This window comes from Grosmannia clavigera (genome assembly GCF_000143105.1).
Source record: "Grosmannia clavigera kw1407 unplaced genomic scaffold GCSC_108, whole genome shotgun sequence".
NCBI classification, from domain to species: Eukaryota; Fungi; Ascomycota; class Sordariomycetes; order Ophiostomatales; family Ophiostomataceae; genus Leptographium; species Leptographium clavigerum.
The window spans coordinates 1203314-1220743 of NW_014040837.1; the positions used below are offsets into that span (position 1 = coordinate 1203314).

Consider the following 17430-nt stretch of genomic DNA (forward strand, 5'->3'; position numbering starts at 1 on the left):
GGAGGTGCATATTTAGCCACATCCCATTGTTGTAAGATACCAACATGCATAGAGGAGCGACCTCTTTATTATAGACCGAAACAAACGCATCTGAATCAAAATTCGTGTCTGTCCTGGTAAATCCATTTTATGACTGGCTTCCAGTCAATCATCACAAGATTTCACCATAGTGTGCATTTTTAGTCTTCGGCTGCATCTTCTGGTATTGCTCTGCTCCTGCCTCTTTCGGGCTCAACCGGGTATACTCCACTCGAACTCTCATCCACCAAAAGAAGCAGCGAAAAAAAGAAAAAAAAAAGAAAACATAAGGCATACGGCTTATCAAAGCCATATGCCCACATTATGCCCCACGCAAAAATGGATATGCAGTACCCAGCCAGACGTGCCATGCTAATAGTTGACTCCGTCATCCAACTTTCCCCATTCCCCGTTCCATAGAGCCGTAGTATTGATACAAACACCGCCATAGAGAAAAAAAGACAAAATAAACAAATCGCGACGCATCTTAAGCAAGAAATCGAACCGAGCTTTCCCGAAATTCGTCCACCGCATCATGTCCTCGTCGTCATGGGGTGGCCTCGATGTGGCAGCACCTGTTCGCGTAAAAATGTAGAAAAAGAAGCAGATGCAGAATGGGCGGCTTTACGAAGCAACGCCCTGGTGCGACTCATTGTTGCGCCTGAAACCACCACCACCACCACCACCACCACCACCACCACCGCCGCGTCCACGGCCGAATCCTCCACGTCCACGACCACGTCCACGCCCGCGATAGCCCCGGAAGCCACCGTCCACGCTTCCCTGGCCGAACGTCTCAATGTTGCGGCGCTGCTCCTCGCCCCTCCACTCACGCCCACCAGCCTTCTGGCCGCCCTTTTCGGCCCTGTCTTTGGCCTCGCTGGAAATGTTGTCGAAAAACGACTTGGTCTTGTTGTATGCTGGCAGAGTCTCGTCTGTGCCCTCGACGGCAGCAGCCTCCACGCCCTCGGAGGACTCCACTGCACTGCTTGGCTCAGCCTCCTTGACTACATCTTCCTTGTTGAACTTGGCGTTGGCAGTCGCAAAATCAAAGTCGGCATCTGGCAGAACTGTCTTCGGCGCCCGGCCGCCACCCATGCCACCGCGTCCCCGCGTGCGTCCGTTGCTCGCACCAGTCGGCTGAGTAGCGTTCACCCGCATCTCGTTAACCTTCCGCGTCAAGTTGTCGATAGCAGAAAAGCCGTTGGAAAACTGGCCTGACACTGCCGGCGCAGTTTGCGACGGTCCAGAGGTGCCGCCTCCCTCAAGCTTAGCCATGGCCACAGCAACTGCCGCCTTAGCCGCCTGTGTTGCATCACGAAGCGCCGCCGCGCTGGCAGCCGCATCTCCCGTCTGCTTGCTTGTGATCATCGTCGTCTGTGTTACCGTCTTGCTGACGAGGCCGGCAGGTAGAGGAACGATGGGTGCAATTCTTGTTATGCCCTTCGGGGCCGCTGGCAGTGTAGCCGCAGGCGAAGCCTCGGCTGGTCCGTTCCTGGGAACACCCGACGGCGCTTCAGGCTTTTTTGCCTCACTACCCGGTACCCGACCACCGCGAGAACTGGTGGGGACAATGTTATTTCTGCCCGCGAACTGTTGTGCCGGAGACTGGCCAATTGACTTGGGCTCAACATCTGATGCGGTCGTCGGGCCCTTTTGCTTTTCAGTATTAGCACTGACGGGCGATGGCCGCGACCGAGGAGCCTCAGCCGGCTGCTTGGGTGGCTGCTGCTGCTGCTGCTGCGGCTGGTGTTGCAGCGGCTGTTGCGGCTGGATTTGCTGAGGTGGTAGGCGACCATTGTTCGGACCGCCAGGGCCACCAGGGCCGCCAGGTCCGTAGGGACCCATAGCAGGGTTGTAGTAGTTTCCCCATGGGTTTGGACCACCGGCAGCAAAGCCCATTCCTTGCGGGGGGTACCAGCCAGGCGGAGGGGGATATTGGAAGTTTTGAGGTGGGCCTTGGGGACCCCAGGCGGCGGGATGCGGAGGGATGGGCATGTTCGGTGCAAAGCCTGGGCCGCCCTGCTGGAGCGGGCCTTGAGGACCGAGAGGGCCCTGTTGGAAGTGCGGGGGTGCATTGTTGTTCATGGGACGTGAACGTGCCTGTAGAAGAGAGTCGAGAACGACATGGTCAGCACACTGGCACCGGAACAGCAGTTTTGTAGACATATTTGATGCACTTTGGGCCAGATCAGAAGGAAGGCAACGGAAATATCAACATGGGGATTGTTTGCGCAATTCAGTAATGTGTGTTTTAACATCCGAAAATGTTTCATCAGAAAGGCCGGCTATGATGTGCACAGCAGAGATAAAAAGAAAGAACCCGTTTTACTCACTCCTACTATGGCCGGGTCATTTGGCACGTTGTTGGGATTCGTCTCCTTGGAACTGGGTCCTTCTTCGATACGCAGGTCCTTGACATCATTGCCACGGAACACAATGTATTCGTAGATTTGATCTGCGGGTGGAATTTCGTCCTCAGGCTTGCCTCGGCGGCCTTCTGTGCCGTAGGATATAACATTCTCCAAGGAGACTGTGGATTCCTCAGAATTGATTTCATGGAGGACACCAGAGTAGCTGTGAAAAAGCATTAGAAGACGACGAGGCCAAAGCGAAAGGAGACATTTGAGCTTACCGAATATCACTCTTGGATATAAGCGAAATACGCGCTCTACAACCAAAAGTATGCATTAGTGTGGAGTCAGACATAGGCCGGCGATGAGGAGACTGGGTGCCCTACCCTAAGAATTCAGACATGGCGCCAGCGGTGTCTTAGAAATGCAAGAAGCGATGATTAAGAAAAGAGCAGTAGAGGAAACGGTGACAAGCTAGCTCAGCGATTTCTCATTGAGCTCGATCTGAAAAATGAAGAGATTTCTTGTGGGCAGGAAAATCAGGGCTGGACCAGGCAGAGAAGACAACGTGCGCGAAGACAAGAAACACCAAGTAGAGAGTTAGAAAGGAAAAGGGAGAATGCAAGATTGTGACTGCGGCATGAACGCGGAGGCGGAGGGGTTTGGGATAAGGATCATGAAGGGAAAAGGTAAGGAAAAAGAAGGGTAGAAAGAGCAAAATATGAATGCAGGAGAAAAAGAGAAAATTAAGGTTGGTTGGTGGTTGGTGGAAGCTAGTGGGGAAGTCGACACCAGCCACTTGAGCACCGCCACACTCCAGCATTTCAGAACGGCCTTGTCCGGGGTGGCAGCTGGCTGAGCCTCCTCGAACGCCTTGGACCTGAGCAGCTGACAAGGCGTTGCGCATCACCTACTACTGCAGTCCCGTCCCTTGGTTTACAGGACCGGTGCTGTGTTTTCGTATTGGAGTGAGCGTCTAGCAAGATAGCCGTCGCCGCTTGACTCATGTGGCCGCATTTTGCTACTGCCCTGTTTTTAGTCAAAAATCGAGCCTACCGGTTTTTTTTAGCGGGGTAGTTTGGCTGTTTCCGGTGATAAAAGCTTGATGTAAATAGGAACGCCGAGGCCGTCGCCAGGGTTGCGAAATCGGCACACAGCAGCACGCAGCAGTGAAGCGAAAATGTCCAGCCGACAGCTGAAGAAACTGCGGGCGCAAGAAGAGCAGAAAAGGGCTGCCCTGGCCGTCGACGGCGACGCCGACGAAGCTTCTTCGGGAAGCGAAGAAGAGAACCTAGGCGTTCGGCCGCGGGCCAAGAATGCGTTTGCTGCTTTTGCGGCGCTGGGTGGGGATGACGACGGGGATGACGGGGGCGACAACAACAACGACGACGACGACGACGACGACGACGACAACAGGCACAACGAGGATGGCATAGAACGACCACCGAGTTCACAGCAGCAAGCGGCCAAGACGGCGAAGCCGGGCAAGAAGAAGAAGAAGGCAAAGAAGAAGGACAAGGGAGGCAAGACGGAAGCGGGTGCAGAGAGCGTGTCGGTGGCGAGTTCGCTGCCGGTAACGTCGCCGGGGAAGAAGGGGGCTAAGACAGAGAGGAAAGCAAAAAGCGCCAAGGACGCGGCCGCCGAGGACGACGGGCTGGACGAGATCGACCGGGCCCTGAAGGAGCTCAATATACAGAGACCAGCGGCACAGCAGCAGGTCCAGCGGCAACAGGACCAGGACCAGTCGGCCACGGTGCTGGCGGGGGGCGGCAGCAACATCCGGATCCGGCTGAACTTCCACGATTTGCGCGTGCTCAATGAGCTGCGAGACGTTTTTGGGCGCGACACGATCCGGGCGGCGCGGGCGGACGAGGTCAACAACAGCGGCGGGCCGGCCGGGGGGGCACAGCAGGGCGAGCGCGTCGACGGCAACCCAGGCGTCGTCATGGTCGACCTGGAGACGTTTCTGCACGGCACGCCGACCGTGGCGCCGGGCATGGGTCGACGAGCCGGCGCCATGCTCGCGGCCGCAGCAGCCAGCCAGCGCGGCATGACCGAGGCGGTCGCGCGGCGCAATCCGTTCATCGAGTTCAAGGACACCTGGGCGCGGGCGCCGTCGGGTGGCCTGGGCATGCGGCAGGTGACGCCGACAGCTGCTGCCACGTCCAGTGCTGTGGCCGAGTACACGTTTACGCACAGCCCGGCCTACGTCCAGCTGGACCAGACGTTCTTCTCGCTGGTCATGATGCACAACCACCATCCGCTGATCCAATTTCTGAAACAGAACCGTGAGTGTGCGACGGCCAACACAGGTGCAATAAGCTGAGCAGTTGATGAATCCCGCTAACTTTTCAGCCTACCACATCGCCTCACTCATCCAGGTCAGCCGGGTGGCCAAACAAGACCAAAACGCGGCCCTGGCAGCCGACCTCTGCGAGCGGGCGCTCTTCTCGTTTGGCCGCGCCACGCTGTCGTCGTTCCGCCAGAAGCTGGCCGAGGGCCTGGCGCGGCTCAGTTTCCGCCGACCCGAGAACCGGCAGTTCTTGCTGGCGGGCTACTACTACATCAAGAGTCTGATTCCGCGCGGCACTCATCGCACCGCCCTGGCCTGGGTCAAGCTGTTTCTCAGCGTCATGCCGGACGACGAGTACGGGCTGCTGCTGTGGGGACATGCGCTGGCTATCCGGGCGTCTGAGGAGCGCTGGCTGCTCGAGGTGTTTGGTGCGACTGACAAGGCGGGCGATAAAGTGGATGACAAAGCAGATGACAAAGCAGATGCCAAATCTATACCGGCCGTCCGCCGCAACCCCATGCGGGCCTACATCCGGCAGACGCTCGTGGTGGCGCGGCTGCAGCTGGGTGACGAGGCGGGCGCACGAACGGCACTGGAAGATGGGCTGACACGGTTGCCGTGGCTGTATGGCGCGCTCTTCCAGGCGCTGGGTCTGGATGTGCCGCTGGCCGTCTGGGGCGTGCAACCGCGCGACGACGCCGAGGCCTTGTATACGCAGCTGTATGTGCAGCAGGCCCGTGACTTGTGGGAGTCAACGCCGGTGGCGGCGCTGCTTCGGGATGTGGCAGCGACGATGCCCAAGCAGACACCGGCCGCCATCACTGTCCTGCCGCCGGCTGAGCCCGTCTCGCCCAGCATTGCCCGGTTCGCCTACCTCGACGGCACGCCGGTCACGATGGCCCTGGTGCCCGGCAGCATGCTGCATGCGTCGCCCAACTACGACTTTGACCCGCTGCCGCCGCCACGGGCGCTCAACATCTTCTCGCACGTCGGCCAGGAGCGGCCGTGGATCGTGGCGGCCAACGAGGAGGAAGAGGAGGGACGTGCCGGTGCCAGTGCTGGTGCTGGTGCTGGTGCTGGTGCTGGTTTTGATGCCTGGGGTGCCCTCGACCGCTTCCTTATGGCGCCCGGGGCCGCGCTGGACCCTGGTTTTGGCGACGAGGACGACTTTGACAGCGGAGGTGACGACAACGAGGACGAGGACGACGAGACAAACCAGCACGCAGACGTCCAGACAAGCCAGGAGCAGTATACCCGGCAGAGGACGGGCAGCATGCCGGGCGCGTGGGTGGAAGACGTCGACGATGAAGAGTTTTTGTAAACATGTACTGTAAAATTTCCACGGAAAAAGGCAAAGACGGAGGAAACGTCAATAGCTTGGAACAGTGAACAGAACCCACGGGCGCAGACAGCCAAAGCTCTGGCTCTTTGCAAATCAAGGCTGCGGCCGTTTCAACATCGTTGGCACTGGCACTTCGTCTCGTCTTCTGTCCATTTCCCCACGTCTGTTGTCCCAAAATATCGACAGGAGAATAGTTCGGGCTGCATGTCCTACCGCTCTGGGCCTGAGCATGTTTCAGCTTCCGAGGCTGGCAAACCGCTCCTGCCCAGTTTCAGATTTCGTCCGCAGACAGGACGGAGTCCCGGTTACGGAAAGAACAGGGGACAGCACAGCAGCCGCAGTCTGCAGCAGAAGCAGCCGTAGCTGCCACACAGCATCGCACACGTCGTAGACACGATGTCCACCAACGACGGATTTACCGGCTTACGGGCTGCTTTCGGCCAGCTAGGACAGATTTGTCAGAATAGTCACTTGCTCACTGGCTGCCAGCACGCAATTCTGCCTATGGCCCCCCAGCATTATTAATTGCTCCAGGAAAGAGCTCTGACGCTTTTCAAACTCGCTCCCTAGCCCCGCCTCCTTCTTCGCCCGCCTCGTCGCATCTCAGCTTCTCATTGTGCCCCCTCTCCGAAATACCATAAAAGCCAATTGCGCCCGCCACTGCTCGTCGGTTTCTCAACAGCTCATCTCCGACTCCATCACCTTCCACCGCAATACATCTACCCTGTTCGCCCGCAGAAATCGCTCGCCCACCCACCTTTATCACCTCTTCCCTTCACCATCGTCAAAATGGCCGACCACACCTACACCTTTAATGTGTCCATGTCCTGCGGCGGCTGCTCTGGCGCCGTTGACCGCGTGCTCAAGCGCCTAGAAGGTAAGATATTTCCTGTGCCCCTCTCACCTTTCCCCGCCTTTCTTCGACCCCCTTCGCATTGCTGACAGCTGTCACTTTCAGGCGTCAAGAGCTACGAGGTCTCTCTCGAGAAGCAGTCGGCCACCGTCGTCGCAAACCCTGAGCTTTCATACGAGACCGTTCTGAGCACGATCGCCAAGACTGGCAAGAAGGTCAACTCCGGCGAGGCTGACGGCGAGACCCGCAGCGTGGAAGTGCCAGTCCAGGCATAGATCGACACGCCGGCGAACTGGAGGAACGGATGTATCACATGGTATTCTTGTCGGGATCTGGGTCATATTGGGGCATTTTTTGATTGTTTGGACTGTTTCTTGGCGTTGTCATACTGCCATACGGCGAAAGCGAAATATAGCCTTTTGCAACCTGCTTGCTCTCTTCCTATATTTGCGGTGTCCTAGCAGTGGCAATGTGTCTGCGACGTGATCGTAGGATTGCCAACAACTGCCAATCACAGAGAAGTATGAAAGAGAACGTGGTGCTCCGTTTCGCTTTACAAAGGGGACACACTGGCTTTATAGATGCGGCAAACACCGGAGCTGTATTATTCCAGCAAGCGTTCTTCCCTTGCCAACAACAATCCTCCTGATCTTTCTGTTCCCTCGACTCCTAGCTTCCAAGATCGGCAAAACCAAGCTGTCTCGATTTCACCACGTCGCATTCTGCTTCAACAAGTCCGACATGCTTGCCTTTACGACATGTGATCGTGCGACTGGCCGCAGCACAAGCCTCGGTTAACGTCATTGGGATAGAACACTGCAGACCATGTTTTTACATTGCAGGATCGCAGACTGTAAGCGAGAGCCTTGCCGAGCTGACGAGCCTAACTGTCTTGGGCTCGATCCAGACATCTTGCTGATAGCAGCGACCATGGTTGCCCGTCATCGGCTGCTGCCTGCGGCCTGGCCAGAGTTGCCAAAGTTGTTCTTCCACGACCGGCCTCTTTGTTGTACCGCGCTGTTTGTCGTCCCGCTTACGTGCGATCCTCCACATCCACCCAAGCGGCTACGCCTCGCCGGACACCTGCCACCTGCACCTGCGACACACGTATCTTATGATTTTGGCCCGTATCCGCTCCGTAGGCGCCGCTCCTGGCGCCAGCTGCTCGCCTACCTGCCAGGCCGCCGCCGCCATGTCGGCCACCGCCTTCTGGACCCTGCGTGCTTCTCGGCCTTCTTCCTCAACTTCACCTACGACGTATGCGACGCCAGGGGGGAATCCCCCTGCTCTCCCCTTCCCCTAGACCCCTCTTTTTCCATCTTTCTGCCGTCTGTCTTCCCTGCCGTCTTCGGTGTGCCTTTTTACTCTTTCTCTTCTTCCATTTTTTTTTCTTTTATTTTGCGTATTTCTTTTCTCTCCCACAAGCGAGCGCATACGACTCCGTATGCGGCGGCGCAGCCCAAGCCCGGCGCTATCAGAGCCACCCATCATAGTAGCATTAGGGCATCCGTTACACCGGCAACGCCGGTAGTGTCGGGAGTGTCGGTTACGCTGGCGACTCCTTCGTATCTCAAGCTGCCGGCAGTCGGCCGCGGCAGCGGCAGCGGTGTGAGATGGCCACCACGCGATCCCCATGTCCGCAGCAGGTCGACTATGCATGCGACCATGGCGACAGCGACCGTGGTGAGCAAGAAGGGCGGCGAGCAGTGTCCCGTACGAGGCAAAGCAGTCGGGTCGGGTCCAATTTCCTATCTTACTTTGCGGAGCCAATCCACCCCAACCCCCCTTTTCCCCACATCTTTTTTCTTCTCGTAGCTTACAGAGTACGGAGTACCCGTACTCGTACGTGGTCTTGATTGTGATAGACTGTCATTGTTCATGGTCGGGTAGTCCCATAAACACATGCATGTCTGTCGACTTGCTGATTGTGGTCTCGTATTGCCAGGTGTATTAAATCTACTCTGTACACCGTAGACTCTCCTTCAATCTTGCTCATAGTCAAGGCGTTTCCATGCAAGGCATCTTGCATGCGAAGCACTCGTATAATGCGGTACGTCCCAGGGAGCACAACCCGTGGAAATATCCGCGCGTGCCCGGGTATAAGTGCAGACGTCTGGTCGTAAGACGCCGGCATGTTGTTCTGTCGGGGCCAAGAGCTATAGCACGTGTCTGGCCGAAACGAAGGACGCCTACGCCGGCACTACCTACCACTAGCCGGGGTGTGCAATAAAACAAGTATCCTATCTTGCCCAAATAGCCCGGATGGGGGCCTGTCCTTCTAGAAGAAGTCGGCAAAGGCAAGTGGCCCTCGGAAAATGCGCGCACAGGTACATAAATGTAAAATGCAAACTGTGGTTGCAGATAGACCGCTGGGACCTGCTTTCCGGCTTCACAGTCAGAGTGGCTCAAGCCAAGGACTTGCTCGTACGAACCGTCCTCGCAATTTCCCTTACCACACAAAGTAGTTCGGAACGCTCCTTACTGCTTCAGGACGTACGTCGTAAGCGGCATGGCAAGGCCCACCGGCGACTAGCCTGGCGGCAGCGCAGTGCCGGGCTCCTCTTTTCCCATTGACCTGTCTGCAGGCCAATGGTGCCGGATCCGAGTGGGCTGTCCGGAGGAAGCAGAGCGAGAGCGAGAGAGAGGGAGCCACGTCCCAGCCCCTTATGCATACATTGTAGTCGTGCTACACTGTACGGAGTACCATGGACGGGTAATATGTATCTTGCTCGTATCGTACAGGTGCGGTCGTTTTCGGAAATGCAACCATGCGAGATTGCCCGGGTGGAGTGGCGAACCTGCTCTCCTGGGTCGCCAAGCACAGGCACGGAGAAGACCGTGAACGACGCGGGCGAGAAATAAACGATACGAGCACTCGTCCAGGCGCTGATACGAAAGGGCGGTATTGGGATTGCGAGAAACGTTAGAGGCCCTCTTAGCAGCATTGCTGTTCCCGTGTGTGGGAACAGTAAAACAGCGCGAAAACGGCCCCGGGAACTCGCTCTCCAGTCCACATGGCTGCTAGGATGCCATGTCACAGCGCTTGGCGTGCGATACTACTCGTCTGTGGGAGGCGAAACCTGGGTCCAAGTGCCACAGGGGCTTTCAGTCCGTGGGCAATCTCCGTTTCGCTTCCGTGCTCACGGATTGATTCCCATTCTGAGGCTAGCCCCCTTGGACGTTCTTTGCGCTTTAGGCTGCTTTGGGCGGCATTGGGGGCTAAAACGACAGCCTGGTAAAGGTGCTTAATTAGTGCCAGCCGTGGTGAGTAGGGCGGAAAGAGGGCGAAACATGCTGGACTCCTCTGAAACAACACCGACAGGGCCGTTGTACTTGTTTGTGTGGAAAGCGGGTCGGCGAGCCGCCGATCGTCCTGCCCTCTGACAGAAGGCAGGGCAAAAAGGGGAGATGTGAAAGAGGAGAACGAAAGAGGGAAAATACATGGTGAAAAGACGAGGAGGGGAGAGGGGGAGAGGAGATAAAAAAAAGAATGGAAAGAAAAAAAAAGAAGAAAAAAGGGGAGAGAAAACGTGGAGCATGCCAGCCTGCCCGGACTAGCGCTTTCCCAGTAGCAAGGATCGCCCATACATGCTGGGGCGAGGATTGCAGGCATGCGCCCTCGCGACTACGGAGAAAAGCTCCGGACCCCTTCTTCCATTCCGAATACTGCGAGGTCATGGACTTGCGACTATTTTCCCTCCAGCGCGCTTCCGTTCCGCAATACGCCGTCTGCACTCCGTCTACCATGTCCTGGCCGGATCGTGCAGGAAGAACGCCTACGTCGTATGAGTAAACAAACACGCTCGTCCATTTGCTTGGCTAAGCCTAATCGCTCGCTCCTGCCCGCCTAATTAGATACACTGTACTTTCGTCGACTTACCTGATATTGCTCGGCTTCCCTGTCTTCCTGCCTTACCGGCCGCTCGTCTCTTGCTCCTTCCTTTTTTCGCCCACTGCCCACCTTCACCCGCCAATCAACAGTTCGCTCCAAAAGTCGAAAGCAATTGCATTACATGCACAATAGAAGTCGCTCCTTCAGCAGCGAGGCCCAAAATAGCAGTCTCTTTTTCTATCTTCTTCACACTCTCCCTCCCTTCCTCTCTCTCTCAACATCGCCCGCCATCTACACGCACGCACGCACGCATGCACCCATATGCGTAGGGCCGCCGCTTCATCGCCACCCGCCGCCTCGCAAACTCTGAGCAGCTCCGCCATCTGGAGGGCCGAATCCACCCCATCAGCACTAACGCCCGCGGCTTTCCCGAGCTTACAGCGAGCTGCAGCATGACCGCGCCCCAAAACGGTTTCTGCTTTTGCTTCTGCTTCTGCTTCTGCTCTGACTCCTGTCTCTGTCTCTGTCTCTGCTGCTGATCCAGCTGCTGCTCTACATTTGGCCGCTGACGTCTCGGCATTGCCGCCTCTCTCGTGCATCACTGCCAAGCTGCTTACTTTCGTGGCCTTGGTCTCCTGGCTGAATCACCGCCTCCTTTTTCATTTGCTCGCAGAAGCGCAGCGCCGACAGTGCGGTCAACAGCATTGGGCGGTGCCGATCTGCATACGCTTCCATTCTGACAGCTGGCTGCGATTCGCCTCTCCTGCGTGTCTGATTCCGGACACGACTATCGCACCATTGCACTAGGGCTCGAATTCTAGCCGCTCACATCCCCCAGATCCCAATCCTGCTCAGTCCGTGTCGGCCGACCGCCGTGGAAGTGACACATCTTTGATTGGGCGGTGTTGCAGCATCAACCCTACGGAGGGCTATGTCTCCGTTGCTCTGACCACCACAGCACCCAACGCCTAAAAAAAGAGACTTCGGCTCGGCCAATATTGCGCCTCTGGGCTCTCTTCTGACAACGTCGGCCTCCCTCGCAAATGCTGCTCCGCGTTCGAGCCTGTGCACCGTCTTCATGCAAGAGCCCAGGGTCCCGGGCCGCGAGGTCCCTGCCGGCACCTCCCCTACACCCGCGATGACCTCCCGCAACCTGGTTTTTGATGTGACCAACTGGCACCCGAAGCCCGTCAAGCGCCCTCGGCCTGTCAAGTCCTGCACGGAATGTCGTCGTCGCAAGCTGCGATGCGACCGGCGCTGCCCCTGCTCGCAGTGCCAGCGGTCCTACCGCATTTGCAAGTACGGCAGTGGTGATGGAAGCAACAGTCGCGGCATCGATGCCAACGGCTCCCTCATCGACTCGGACGGCTCCGAGGGCGGCTACGAAGACGACGACTCCATGAGTGGCGGCGGCGCTGGCGAACGTCCGCTGAAGCGCCACTCCAGCCGACCGATTTCCGGCACGACGCCCCAACCTGTGGCTGTCGGCATCTCTCAACCGCCACAGCCGTTCAATTCGTCTCTCAGCCTTCTCCTGAACCCGCCATCTCCGTCTTCATCCCCGTCCACGCTCCGCGCCCCGAGCCTGGTCTCTTCTTCCGCGCCTGCCTACGCATCCTCGGCGCCGCCCTTTCCTACTCCTTCTTACGCCTCTGTTCCGGTGCCTATGCGCATAGCTGCGGTGTCTACAGCCGTCCAGTCCCCGCTGCTGACCCTGAACGGCCACGAGCTCCGGCAGTTCACTTCCGACCTGATTGACGAGTTCTCCACACGCATGGAGCGCCTCGAAAAGCTGGTGCTTGCCAAAGACTCTTCGGCCCTGTCGTCCATTCCGCCCTTTCCCTCTTCTTCTACGCTTTCGCAGTTACACCTCCATCAACAGCCCGATCAATCCGGTCCGCATATTATCGACCCTTCGTCGCCAACCATGCGTTGCTTGACTGTCAACGAACCCGGAGGCTTAGAATCGCGGGTTTTCGGTCAAAACAGCACGCGTGCCCTGCTGAACTTGGTTAGTGTCTCGCTCCTCCCAATGCATTTCGGCTTTGTCGTCCCCAGAAGGACACACGAGCAGTTTTGAGGACCAATTACGCCTCAGTATAGGGACTTGTGCATAGCTAACCACGCTGTTTTCATACCTACCAGTTCGACGAGGCCAAAGATTTCATTTCCGATCAATCGAAACGAGATGTTGCCGGGGACCTGTTCTCGAGCTTGGAACGAGCATACAACGCGCTCCGGGACGAGCACCAGCAGGTCCTCAGGCCCATTACCGTCTTTGTCGATTCTATGATGCCAGTGCAAAAGCGCATGGCTGATATACTGCCACGCCGCGATGTGTGTGACCGCCTGCTTGACGCCTATATCAGCATGACCGAAGGCCTGTACCGTGTGATTCACATCCCTTCGTTTCGCCGGGAATACGAGGCCTACTGGGATAATGGAGGTGCTAGCGGCATCAGCAACATTGCAAGCGTCCCTACCTGCGCCAACGGCCCCGGCGGCATCAGCACAACACACCGTGCTTGTGCTGAGGTCTTCCTTCCGCGACTACTCTGCATCATGTGCATAGGATCGCGCTTTGAGACTGATTCCAAGGGTCTCTGCTACGACAGATCCGACGGCGTGCACATTCCAACAGCCTGCTCTCTGGTGCGGTCTTGGCTCGAGACCGCTCGCAGGCGGCAATCGACAGACCTACACACCTTGCAGGCGGAACTGCTGCTGCAGCACGCCAGTCGCATGATCGATCCACACATGCTGAGGACGTGGAACGAGCTGGGACTGATTTCTCGTACAGCCATGGCGATGGGGCTGCACCGAGACCCATCTGAATTTCCGATGCAAATGTCGCCCTTCCACGCCGAGTTCCGCCGCAAGCTATGGCACACGATCATGGACATGGACCTGCACGTTGCCTTGGCCAGCAGTCTCCCCACGGCCATGCGCGAGGGCGAGTTCACGTGCAAGCCCCCGCGGAACCTGGACGATGTCGACCTGTACCCGGAGATGACTACTTTGCCGCAAGCAAAACCGATGGATCAGTACACGGACGGACAAATGCAGGCTTATGCAGCCTGCACATTGCCGCTACGCATGCGTGCCAACGACATTCTTTGCCGCATCGACTCGGTGCGGGACTACGGAAAAGTGCTTGCAGTCGGTGGCGAGCTTGAAAAAGCGCTGGATGACATCAACTGTCTCTTCCCGCGCAACGCGGCGCTGGGGACGGGTAACAAGTACAAAGCCTGGCGGATGCGCGCGCTCTTGGACATGCACGTGCGGCGGCCGCTTGTAGCGTTGTACCGCCCTTTCGCGCTGAGTGCATCTCCGAACTATCCGCCGCCCACAGCCATCACGGATGTGTACCTCAAGTCATCTATGGCGTTGCTGACCTACATGGAAGAGCTGGACCCAAACATTCCAGGCTTTGACGATGTTAGCCATATGTACCATGTGATTTTACGGCACGACATTGTTCAGGCTGCTTTCAGTGTCTGTTTCTATATCAGACAGGCCTTGGAAGCAGAGGAATCCAACAACACAACGCCGTCTTCCGGGGGCAGTACTATCGTCTTCGGTGGCACGGATGGAGGGCAGGGAGTGGCAGCTCGAGGCGGCAGGAAACTGACCCCAGACGACGTCAAGGTCTCCGGCCATATTGGTAGTCATACCCCTACCTCGGCCCCCTTCGCCCCGATGGCAGCAGTGTCCGACGGTGGAAACAGCAGCACGCCGGCCGGAAACAACGGTGGCAACAAGAAGCGGGTGCACTCGCTGATATGGTCTGCGACATACATGATTCGGACGGTGGAGCGGACGACGGAAAATCTTGCTCGGCTGGCGGGTGATCTAAGCAATGACCTGCGGGACGTTGTTGCCCTGGCGGTTGTGCTGGGATCCGTGAAGCCGGCAGCGAACCAGATACAGCGCAACGAAAACATACGAGCACAAGTGGGGCGTGTGCGGGATGCTTGCTTTGATACGCTACGAAGGCATGCGTCTCCTGCAGTATGTGCTCTTTCTCTACCCGTGCTTGACACATTCGTACCGTTTTTCGCTGACCACAGATAGATTCGCGCATTGGTGTCTGCGCCGGACGTGCCACTTTCACATGTTCCTGATTGGTACAACCGGCCAACGTTGCAGAACGAGGTAAGGACGACAGCTCACCCAGGCATTGCTGACCAAGACATACTAACATGCCGTTAAAGCAGCTCGCCCAGCCCACCGACGAGTCCGCGTTATTGGACATGGGATTTTGGGATGTATGGGATATGCGGATTGAGGCAGGGGCGAAGCATTGAAAAAGGAAGGTAGCATGGCGTGATGGGAGGCTGAATTTCACGAGGCGGTATACATGGTGTTGGATAGGATACCGGATATGACTAGGCATATGAGGATCTTCCATACCTTTCTTTAGTACAAAACGAAGCTCGATTGTTGTGCTTCTCTTACTGTATCCAAGACATAAAACGTACGTATTTCAACAAGCAGTATGTCATGTGACTGAAATCGAATGATAAGTGGGTGGGGCGAGAGAATCTGGGGCATCTTGGCCGCCTGTAAAAAGCGGGTATGTTTTTGCCTCGGCTGGTTCCCCGCAACTTCAACCGTATTAACGGCATGCCATGTACGGAGTACTGTCTTCATTCTTGTTTCTTTCCAATATTTTCTGTAGCGCACCTCCAGACCAAGGGAGTGCAGTGAGCCAAGAGAAAGGCCTACACTTTGCACCGGCAGACAAGTCCGTCTGGTCGGCTGTTAGCATACAAGTTTGTCTCTTTCAACCCTCGGCAACCGGCTCTTTCTCCTGCCGCGGTATAGCGCTGAACAGGTGTTTACTTCCTTTTTTATTCTCGTCTTCAAACTCTCTATTTCTTATTGTTTTCATCTGTTGTTTGTTTAATTTTGAAACCGCGTTCTCTCTGTTCACATTGTGATTCTTGTGAGACTTGCATCTGGAACAAACGACAGCCAACTGGCACAAACACACACATGATGGCCAAGCTCAAGATTCCCGTCTACGTCCTCGGCGTGGGCATGACCAAGTTCATCAAGCCACGTGGCAAGGTGGACTACACCGAGCTCGGCTTCGAGGCGGGCATCAAGGCGATGCTGGACGCAAAGATCAACTACGACGACGTGGACCAGGGGGTAGCCTGCTACGTGTACGGCGACTCGACATGCGGCCAGCGGGTGTTCTACCAGTTTGGGATGACGCAGATCCCGATCTATAACGTCAACAACAACTGCTCGACCGGGTCGACGGGCCTGAACCTGGGGCGGACGATCATCAGCAACGGCGGGGCCGACTGCATGCTGGTGGTAGGCTTTGAGAAGATGATGCCGGGCAGCCTGCAGAGCTTCTTCCAGGACCGGGAGCACCCGATGGGCAAGACGACAGAAATGTTGGCGGAGACGCGCCAGCTGACGACGGCACCGGGTGCGGCACAGATGTTTGGCAACGCCGGACGCGAGTACATAGAGCAGCACGGGGCGACGGCCGAAGACTTTGCCGAAATTGCACGGATCAACCACGCGCACTCGGTCAAGAATCCGTACAGCCAGTTCCAGGACGTGTACACGCGCGAGCAGATCCTGGCGGCGCCGATGATCCACGAGCCGTTGACGAAGCTGCAGTGCTGTCCGACGTCGGATGGCGGGGCCGCGGCCGTGTTGGTATCGCAGGCCTTTCTCGATGCCCGACCAGAGCTGCGCAGCCAAGCCGTGCGGATCGCAGGTCAGTCGTTGGCCACGGACGGGCCTTCGCTCTTCTCGCGCAGTGCTGTCGACCTGATGGGGTATGCCATGACCGAGCGGGCCGCCCGCGACGCCTGTGCCCAGGCCGGCATCGCGCCCGGTGACGTGCAGGTCGTCGAGGTCCACGACTGCTTCAGCACCAACGAGATGGTCACGCTCGATGCCCTCGGACTGCCGGCCGGCGTCTTCCCGGCTGACGAGAACACGCCCAACCCCCGCGGTGGTGCCGTCGACCTCGTGCGCCGCGGCGACATCACCTATGGCGGCCGCTACGTCGTCAATCCGTCCGGCGGTCTGATCAGCAAGGGCCATCCGCTCGGGGCTACCGGCATCGCCCAGTGCGCCGAGCTCGTCTGGCACCTGCGCGGCTGGGCCAACAACCGCGCCGTCCCCCACACCCGCTATACCCTGCAGCACAACCTCGGCCTCGGCGGTGCCGCTGTCGTGTCGGTCTACTGCCGCGCTGACGGCCAGGAGGCGCCCAGCGGTGCGGCCGTCTCCGATGAGGCTGTCGCCAAGCAAACCGGCCTGGGCTACAACCCGGCCGTCGTGGCCAAGGGCTTCACTGCGGCCCAGGCCCAGGCCGTGCGCAGCCGCACTAAGACGAGCGAGTGGGCGCTGGGCGACACGGCGGAAAAGGTCGAGGCGAGGTTCTGAGGTCGAGGCGAAGAGTCAACTTGTTCTGGAGGAAGATGAAAGTCGGAAAACGAAGGAGGATAGGAAAGAGAGAACAGAAAGAGAAAGAAGAAGAAATCGGCGGGATCCTCGCCCTGTATTAGTATCTTGCATCAGATTGGACAATTTGAATTCCTTCAGTTTCCCGTCATCGACATGAATGTAATTGCACAGGCAAATGAATCAAGAAAGGGAAGCCTTTGTCGATGTAGCTTCAAGCAGAAAACCCCCCAGTGGAAGATACTGAGAACAGAAATTACAGAAGGTCCTCAAAAAAGAAGGCGCGTGGGAGTCTTCTGC

At 57.4% G+C, this 17430-nt stretch overlaps 6 protein-coding genes across 6 annotated transcripts; 5 read left to right on the plus strand and 1 right to left on the minus strand.

The window, feature by feature from the left end:
* Positions 1–642: 642 nt before the first annotated feature.
* Positions 643–2775, minus strand: CMQ_6703 (g2 m phase checkpoint control protein; the record flags this gene model as incomplete). The annotated part of the gene is made up of 4 exons (XM_014320389.1): positions 643–2121; positions 2355–2595; positions 2654–2689; positions 2759–2775. 4 exons carry the CDS (start codon positions 2773–2775, stop codon positions 643–645), a joined length of 1773 nt encoding a protein of 590 aa, XP_014175864.1.
* Positions 2776–3552: 777 nt separating this feature from the next.
* Positions 3553–5986, plus strand: CMQ_6885 (nulp1-pending protein; the record flags this gene model as incomplete). Its single annotated transcript, XM_014320571.1, has 3 exons — positions 3553–4245; positions 4285–4660; positions 4728–5986. 3 exons carry the CDS (start codon positions 3553–3555, stop codon positions 5984–5986), a joined length of 2328 nt encoding a protein of 775 aa, XP_014176046.1.
* An 810-nt stretch (positions 5987–6796) lies between these two features.
* Positions 6797–7135, plus strand: CMQ_6655 (iron copper transporter; the record flags this gene model as incomplete). Its single annotated transcript, XM_014320341.1, has 2 exons — positions 6797–6884; positions 6966–7135. 2 exons carry the CDS (start codon positions 6797–6799, stop codon positions 7133–7135), a joined length of 258 nt encoding a protein of 85 aa, XP_014175816.1.
* Positions 7136–7790: 655 nt separating this feature from the next.
* CMQ_6765 (uncharacterized protein) lies at positions 7791–9541 on the plus strand (the record flags this gene model as incomplete). Its single annotated transcript, XM_014320451.1, has 4 exons — positions 7791–8117; positions 8319–8573; positions 9222–9284; positions 9446–9541. 4 exons carry the CDS (start codon positions 7791–7793, stop codon positions 9539–9541), a joined length of 741 nt encoding a protein of 246 aa, XP_014175926.1.
* Positions 9542–11770: 2229 nt separating this feature from the next.
* CMQ_6554 (c6 zinc finger domain containing protein) lies at positions 11771–14999 on the plus strand (the record flags this gene model as incomplete). Its single annotated transcript, XM_014320240.1, has 4 exons — positions 11771–12703; positions 12838–14703; positions 14767–14847; positions 14910–14999. 4 exons carry the CDS (start codon positions 11771–11773, stop codon positions 14997–14999), a joined length of 2970 nt encoding a protein of 989 aa, XP_014175715.1.
* Positions 15000–15690: 691 nt separating this feature from the next.
* On the plus strand, positions 15691–17112 carry CMQ_6588 (sterol carrier protein; the record flags this gene model as incomplete). The annotated part of the gene is made up of 1 exon (XM_014320274.1): positions 15691–17112. One exon carries the CDS (start codon positions 15691–15693, stop codon positions 17110–17112), a length of 1422 nt encoding a protein of 473 aa, XP_014175749.1.
* Between the last annotated feature and the right edge of the window lie 318 nt (positions 17113–17430).